Source organism: Piliocolobus tephrosceles, unplaced genomic scaffold, assembly GCF_002776525.5.
Source record: "Piliocolobus tephrosceles isolate RC106 unplaced genomic scaffold, ASM277652v3 unscaffolded_40181, whole genome shotgun sequence".
Classification (NCBI taxonomy): domain Eukaryota; kingdom Metazoa; phylum Chordata; class Mammalia; order Primates; family Cercopithecidae; genus Piliocolobus; species Piliocolobus tephrosceles.
Genome location: NW_022324512.1, coordinates 1 through 8265, shown reverse-complemented (window position 1 = coordinate 8265; position 8265 = coordinate 1). Strand labels below are relative to the sequence as shown.

Below are 8265 nucleotides of genomic sequence, written 5' to 3'. Positions count from 1 at the left end.
GTCCTGCAGCCACTCCCTGGGTTCCCTTCCCAGGCCCACGCACCTGCAAGGACCTGCTAGACCGAGGGCACTTCCTGAGCGGCTGGCACACCATCTACCTGCCTGACTGCCGGCCCCTGACTGTGCTCTGTGACATGGACACAGACGGAGGGGGCTGGACCGTGAGTGTGGGGCTAAGGGGCCCTGGGCAGAGGTGGTCAGCCTGGGAGACCCAGAGTCCAGGCTGCACACCGGGCCGGAGAACACACTCTGGAATTCTCTGTTCCCCTGGTCGGGGACAGAGATGATGGGGGAGGTGAACCGTGGGTAAAAGTCCAGGCTGTGGGGGAGGCTGGGAGGGGCCTGGTGCTCTCCTGCTGTGTGGCTTGGGGCTTGTTGCCTCCCCTCTCTGAGCCCCCATTTCCTCCTTCATCCCATGGGGTCTGTGAGGAGACCAGGTGGGCGTGCTGGGGACCCCAGTCTGCGATGCTCTGCCAACTATAAATGCTGTTCCTTTGGAGGGTGGGTCCCCTGTGTGGTGGGACGTCTGCCTGCCCCCCTGGCTCCTGTGCCCTGGCTCCTCCACAGGTTTTCCACCGGAGGGTGGACGGCTCCGTGGACTTCTACCGGGACTGGGCCGCGTACAAGCAGGGCTTCGGCAGTCGGCTGGGGGAGTTCTGGCTGGGGAACGACAACATCCATGCCCTGACTGCCCGGGGTAGGGCCGCTGCTGGGGCTCGGGGATCAGGGGGTCCTGAATGGGGGTGCCCCTGCCGCGTAGGCCTGGGCTGCCTGGAATATAAGCGCCTCTTAGCCCACAGGGGATCAGGCCCTGAGCACACTCAGGGTGGCACTGGGACCTCCGAGGGCTGCGTCCCCTGCCGCAGGCTCTGGTGGCATCAGGACCGGAGAGGGTTAGAGTTCTGGGCTGAAGGCCTCTTCAGGTCTTGGCCCTACTGGCATCTTAGACCCTGAGCATGCAGAGAAAGAGAGAGACCATCGGGGCTTGGCCCAATCCCTAGCCCTAACTTCACTCCCCACCGTCTCCCCTTCCGAAAGCTGCTGTCTCAGGGGCAGGGGGAGGTTCCTCTCTGGGCCCCCTCCTCTCATTCCTCCGGCCAGGCCACAGCCCTCAGCAGGAGTGGGGACAGCATCTCAATCCTCCCGCCACCAGCTCCAGCGTATCAGCTGGTCCCTGATCCTGGGGAAACTGGAAAACGGTCCCTTCCTCCCCAGGAGCCCATTCGGAGCTCCTAAGCCACCTCCTCGTGTTTGCTGTGACCTTTCCATGTAAAGGATGGACTGCAGTACTTTCCCACAGTGAGGATCAGTGACCTCTCAGCCCATTCCAGGGAAATGCACGGTTCCTTGATGAAGTGAAGTAATATTTGTAGGGGGGCACGGGGAAACTCCAGGTTCAGCAGGTGGACCTGAGGGAGTAGGTCTTCAGCCCAGAACTCTAACCCTCTCCTGTCCTGATGCCGCCAGAGCCTGCGGCAGGGGACGCAGCCCTCAGAGGTCCCAGTGCCACCCTGAGTGTGCTCAGGGTCCGATCCCCTGTGGGCTAAGAGGCGCTTATGTTCCAGGCAGCCCAGGCCTAAGGGGCAGGGGCACCCCCATTCAGGGCCCCCTGACCCCCAAGCCCCAGCAGCGGCCCTACCCCGGGCGGTCAGGGCGTGGATGTTGGTAATTCTTTACACAATAATAGAAAATGAATACTTTCTATTCTTTATTTTTGGAGAGCCTTTTTTCATCTAGAATGGATGAAAATGTTCAAATCTTTTCCTGTTTCTTTTGAGATTATCATATATCATTTTTAATTTGGTAAGATAGAGAATTACATTGATTTTCAAGTGGTAAACAAACATCCTATTCCTGGGCGAAACCTCACTTGCTCATGATACATTATTTTCATAGACGGGTTCAGTTTGCTAAAATTTTGCTTACAATTGTGGTATCTATGTTCATGAGGGCTATCAGTCTATAGTTACTTTTTTCTTGCAATGATTTCTATCTACTTTTGCTATTGGAGAAATGCTGGCCTCATAGAATGAGTGATGAAGTAGTTGCAAGTTTCTGATTTTCAGAAAGAATGTGGGAAGGATTGTTATTATCTCTTCCTTAAATATTTGGTAGATTTCATCATTCATGCTGTCTGGGCCTGGAGATTTTTTTGCTGGGCTCTCTATTCTGCAGACTCTATTTCTTCGTGGACTCTCTTGTTTGTTCCATTGGTCTGTATGTCTACCTTCACATCAGTACCACATTATCCTGATAAACTTCTTTATAATAAAAATAAAGGCTTAACAACAATTTCAATTTATTTTATATGTATAGTTTTGTTTTGTTTCGTTTTGTTTTGTTGTGAGATAGTTTCACTCTTGTCACTTGGGCTGGAGTGCAATGGCGCGATCTTGGCTCACCACAACCTCCACCTCCTGGGTTCAAGCGATTCTCCTGCCTCACCCTCCTGAGTAGCTGAGATTACAGGTGCCCACCACCACACAAACTAATTTTTGTATTTTTAGTAGAGACAGGGTTTCGTCATGTTGGCCAGGCTGGTCTCAAACTCCTGACTTCAGGTGATCTACCCGCCTCGACCTCCCGAAGTGCTGGGATTACAGGTGTGAGCCACCACCCCAGTTGGTCGACTTATGTATTTCTTGAGTGACTTTGGTGGTTCAAAGAAATTGTCCATTTCATTTCTGCTGTTGAATCTATTGGTGCTAAAGTGTTTTAATATCCCCTTATATTCCTAATAATTATAGAAGATGTAGTGAGGTCATTGATCTCTTCCTAATAGTGATACTTTGCATTCTCTCTCTTTTTTCTCTTTTCTTCAGTCTGACTAGAGGTTTATAAATTTTATTTACCTTCTCAAAGAATTGGCTTCAGGTTGTATTGATTTTCTGCTCTTTTTCATTATTATTCATTCTCTTCTTTCTACTTCAGATTTAATTTGCTCTTGTTTTCCTAGTCTTGAGATGCAAGCAGAGGCTGTTGACCTGAGGCCTTTCTTCCTTTTTAGTGGGCATTTTACACTGTAATTTGCCTCCCAAGGAGTGCAATGTTATCATTTGTGGGCAATTTTGAGTTCACCACAGACTTTTCAGGTCTTCCTTTGTTTTCTAAAACGAATTCAAATTTAATTATTTCTGTTTATTAAAAATCATACTCTAGGGCTGGGCACGGTGGTTCACACCTGTAATCCCAACACTTAGGGAGGCCGAGGTGGGTGGATCACCTGAGGTTGGAAGTTCGAGACCAGCCTGATCAACATGGAGAAACCCGGTCTGTATTAAAAATACAAAAAGTAGCCAGGCATGGTGGTGCATGCCTGTAATCCCAGCTACTGAGGAGGCTGAGGCAGGAGAATTGCTTGAACCTGGGAGGTGGAGGTTGTGGTGAGCCGAGATCACACCATTGCACTCCAGCCTGAGCAACAAGAGTGAAACTCCGTCTCAAAAAAAAAAAAAAAAAAATTGCACTTTAAAAGCTGCATTCTGCCTTTATTTTTAAAGTGTGACTTATAAATCTTATTATTCTATCTTTTTAATAACCACGTATAAGGAACCTGTGAATAATTCTTGGTCCACTCCGTAACTTAGCGAACTAAACACCTTCAAACATTGTTACTGCATTTATACATTTAATATACCCACATTCATCCTTTAGTACCTTGTCTAACTTTAAAAAATCCTTCTGAATATGAACTGTTAGAAATGTAATCGTTTAAATTCACCATGTGATAAACTCAGAGTTCCAATAAACTGATTCAATAGTTTATATGAATTCAGTAAGCTTTCTGCATAAATGCACTCTGCCAAATCAATTACTCAAGTGGCCATTTTCTGTTGAAGTTACCCTGCACTCACTCCAATAGGCCAAATTCTCTTGATTATTACAAGTACTTTAAACAGCATATTTTTTAGATTTTTGAACATTAAAATATTAATATAATGTCTTTGAGCTTTTAAAGCCTTCTAGGCTTAATTATAAGTCATCCAGGCTTGAAAGATGCTTCCATTAAGAAGGACAAGTAGCATGCAGTAAAGGAACTTGCCTAAGGACCTGAAATTTTGGCTGCTGGGGTTTCACTGGGCAGCTCCGGGGACCTGGGTCCTCTGCAGGTGACTTCAGGACCTTGAGGAAGACGCTTCCAAGCCATCTTCCTAGGTTCCATATCTGCACCGCCATGGATCCTGTGTCTTCCCCAGGTTCATCCCTGGACCTCATCTGTATCTGGCACAGCCTTAAGTCTTGAGAGGTCTGCCCTAAACACCATGGAACCCGAGGCGGGGGTCTTAACTAGTCATAATCTCAGGACCACACATCTCCATGGGCATTGAAGGAATATCTGACGGGATTTTGTTTCTTGCGTGACTTTGCTGGGCTGGGGTCACAGTTAAAAATCCTTCTACTGATCTTGCTAAGGAAGGAGGCACCCCGGCATCCCGATGGTGGCAGGTGGCAGGGTGCGGTGGTGGTAGTGGGAGGTGCAGTGCCGGTTCTATCTCTGGGGGCTTTAAGTATATGGCCTCTGGGGCCCCACCTGCTACTGTCTCTAACCTGGCTCAGTCCCAGGTGAGAGTGCACCTTCAGGCCAGCTCTTCTCCAAAAGGCGAATACAACCACTGACGTCCACAGCCATCCTACAGGCGGATGCCTGGCCTCAGAGCTCAGGCGGTTCCCTGGGCCCTAGGAGTGAAATTCGCCTCCTCTCATCCTCCCTACAGGCTAAGCCCCTGTGTTCACCCTCAAGGTCTTCCCCTCAGATGTGCACCTGGGTCATAGTCCCCCAGGCTCCCCACCCTTCTGTCCTTTCCCTCCTGTGTGTGTGCCACTGTGCTGTACATACTGCCCCAGGAAACGCTGAACACACGCGCGTTTTCCTCTCCTTTTCACCCTGGTAGCCTGCCTGGACCTCATAGTGGCAGTTTCCAAGCCTCCTGAGGAACGTCCCAAGTCTGCTTATGGCGTGGTGAGGGTTACTATGTAAGGCCCACACCAGTGGCCCATGACCAGCTCCGGCCACGGGGACTCTAGGTATTCAGATAAGAGAGAGAGGCCTCTTTGAAGCAGAACGTCTTTAGCAAACCCTTCCTTGTTCCCCGTTCTCAGCTCATGGTGTCATCTGCTTACCACCAAACAAAGGTGGGAGGCTGGGCCTGGGCTTTGCGCAAGGCCACAAGCAAGTCAGCCTGTTCCCCGGAAGGAGACCGTCCCCCTGCAGGGATGAGAGTCGCCATGGTATCCCCAAGGGGTGGGGCGGGGGGGGAAGGGAGCAGCCCTGGAGATGATCTTTCACCTCCTGCTGACGTCACCAAGCCCACGGAGAGGAAGCGGCTGTCACTCGGAAGATGAGAAATTGGAGTCTGAGGGAGGCTGGCTCCTCCAGCCCTATAAGAGTGCAGGGACCTCTTGAAGCAAAGACCAGAAGAGATGGAGCTGGACAGAGCTGTGAGGGTCCTGGGCCCTGCCACCCTGCTGCTCACTTTCCTGGGCTTGGCCTGGGCTGTCCAGGCGGCAGACACCTGTCCAGGTAAGGGCACTCCAGGGCCTCTTTTTGGAAACTTCTCATCCCTGAAAGCTGGCGGCTTTGTGATTGGTGGCTTCCTGGCTTCCAGGCCTTGCATCAGGCCATGTGGTGCATCGTCTAGCAAAACAGCAACTCTGCACACCTCATCTTATGTGAACAAATGCAGAGGCCCTGAATGGATGTGGCATCTCAGAGACGGGGCTTCTTCTGCTTGCCCTCCCATAATGGAAACCGAGGCAGGTTTCCACCCTCCCTGGGCCACATGTCCCCCTCTAAGCATATAAAGCGCAGTCATGGTGTGTGGGGAGGTGGGGCTTGTGGCGCCAGCTGGACAGACACCAGTCAGATATTCTGCCATGATCACCATCACGGAGAGACAGGGTGTCAAGCGGGGGTGAGCAACCAGCACTGTGGGACCTTTCCGTCCAGCACCTGCTGGGCTCTGGAGATGGCATTTCCCATGGTGTCCCTGATGTGGCACAATAAGGGTGACATGGTCCCCACGAGTTCTGGACCTCCTTCGGGGCTCCCAAGAGGACACTCGGGTGCCAAACCATGGGCTTCAACGCATGGGAGGGCAGGTTGAAAATGCAGGTTCTGGAGTCAGGTCCTGACTTCATCCACCTGAGGCTGGGATGGAGGGTCAGGAATTGGGATGCTCCCGAGGCTTGCAGAGATCCGTGTCGGGATTTCTGGAATGCATGTGAGACACAGAGATCTGGGGTGTGCTGTGGCTGGCATCACATTCAAGAAGCCATCGGTGGAGTGAAGTGTGGCACAGGCCAGCAACAGCAGAGATTCGCTTGGAAACTCCTAGTGGCTCGTTGTGGAGTGGTGGGGTTAGGGTGGCGTTATTGTCTTCCTTAAACACTTCTAGGGTTTCTAAATGATCAAATAATAGCACGTGTTATTTTCGTAACACACTAACTTGAATTTGAGTTATCTAATTAAAAACAACAAAGCTGCATTCCAGTTCTAGTTTTGCACCAACTTGTTCTGTGTCCCTGAAGGACACCTCCCTGTGTGGAGGAACGAGGTGGACCCACAGGAGCCCATTTATTCTCAGATCTGTTCCAAAATCAGGTGTGGGAGTCGCGATGGTAGCCCTCTCTCCCTGCCCTTCTCACCCGGTATTGATTACAGAACAGACGAGATTAGGATGCTATCCTAAACGGTAGGAGCTGAAATGAACCTGCACCCCTAGGTAGGTAAGGAAACAGAGACTCAGAGGGGTTAACGGACTTGTTTCAGGACGCACAGTACTGAGGAAGTAAGGTTTGCCTTCGGGCAGGGTAGCCTCCAAGGCCAGGGTTCTGCCCCAAATCACCTTCCTGCCTGACCAGTGCCCGAGAGGTGAGGACAGACCAAGTGGCCACCGGGGCAGGAAAACCTCCCTTCCAGGTGACCCTGCAGGTGAGGGAGGTGGCTGTGGTTATAGCCATCTGCCGAGCCCTGATGTCAGTAAGGTGGCAGGTGCCTTTCAGTTGAGTGGTGTGTATGTGGCTCAGTGGAGTCTTCAGGCCCAGGTGACACTAAGTGGCCACCTGTGTTTTTTGCAGAGGTGAAGGTGGTGGGCCTGGAGGGCTCTGACAAGCTCACCATTCTCCGAGGCTGCCCGGGGCTGCCCGGGGCCCCTGGGCCTAAGGGAGAGGCAGGCACCAATGGAAAGAGAGGTAGGTGTGGGCCGGATCAGGAGGCCAGGCATGGCGGGGGGGCACTGGCTCTTGCTCTTTTTGAAATTAGATGCTGAGTGGGGCAACACCCCCCCTCCCCCCCACTGCTTTGTGGTTCCTGGATCGAGAGCCTGGGTCGGGTCCCTGCTACAGCCAGGAGCAGAGCTGACTTCTAGGGCCCAACAAGGCTCTGAAATGGAGGGAGTGTCTTTCTTAACTATTTCATGAGCTCACATTTGGACACGCTTTTGTAGCTCTGTCTCCTAGTCCTTGATCCAATTCCAGCTTTGCTCGGCCACCTGCACGACTTCTAAGTTCTATGTCCTTCTGCCTTCCCACCTCAACACGGAGGCCACGACACTCTTCTCCACCTGTCTCAGATGAGGAAATTGGGGCTCAAAGAGTCCAGGGATTTCCCTCTGTTCTCACACTTGGAAGGAAAAGAGCTGGGATTCCACCCATGGTTTCCGGATTTCCAGCTCCCGGCCCCTGAGTGAACAGGAGAGCCCCATGAGGCCTGGGTCCTGGGTCTAGAGCCTTCTGGTGCAGGATGGGCAAGCCCGGGCGGGGCCCCAGTCACATCGTAGCAGGAGCAGGGTCATGGCCATGATTGGAGATGACAGCCGCCAGCTCCAGGGTGGGCCCTCTGATCCTGGGGCGAGGAGTTTTGCTCAAGGCAATCTCTTTGGAAATTGCAGGAGAACGCGGCCCCCCTGGACCTCCTGGGAAGGCAGGACCACCTGGGTCCAAGGGTAAGGAGGGGACAAGAGTGAGGAGGGGCTTTGAGGGCCTTCCAGATCCAGCTGCAGAGGAATGTGGGCGGGTCTTCTGGGGCTGCCACGTTGTCCTCCGGTGGGAGTCCACGCCTGCCCAGGCAGCGCTCCTGGGGCTCAGTCCAGGGCAGGGGTCTCAGTGTGAGGGCTGGTTCTCGATGTGTGTGTGTGGGGGGTCTCAGTTTGGGGGAGTGGGGTCCTCAGTGTGGGAGCGGGTTCTCAATGTGTGTGTGGGGGGGTCTCAGTTGGGGGGGGTGGGGTCCTCAGTGTGGGAGCTGGGTTCTCAGTGTTGGAAGAGGGG

The 8265-nt window shown here is 52.5% G+C and overlaps 1 protein-coding gene across 1 annotated transcript; it reads left to right on the top strand.

The window, feature by feature from the left end:
- Window positions 1-5370: 5370 nt before the first annotated feature.
- Window positions 5371-7943, top strand: LOC113223236 (ficolin-2-like; the record flags this gene model as incomplete). Its single annotated transcript, XM_026452748.1, has 3 exons — window positions 5371-5521; window positions 7078-7191; window positions 7890-7943. Coding segments are annotated over exons 1-3 (268 nt in total), but the record flags the coding sequence as incomplete, so codon positions are not given.
- Window positions 7944-8265: the final 322 nt, after the last annotated feature.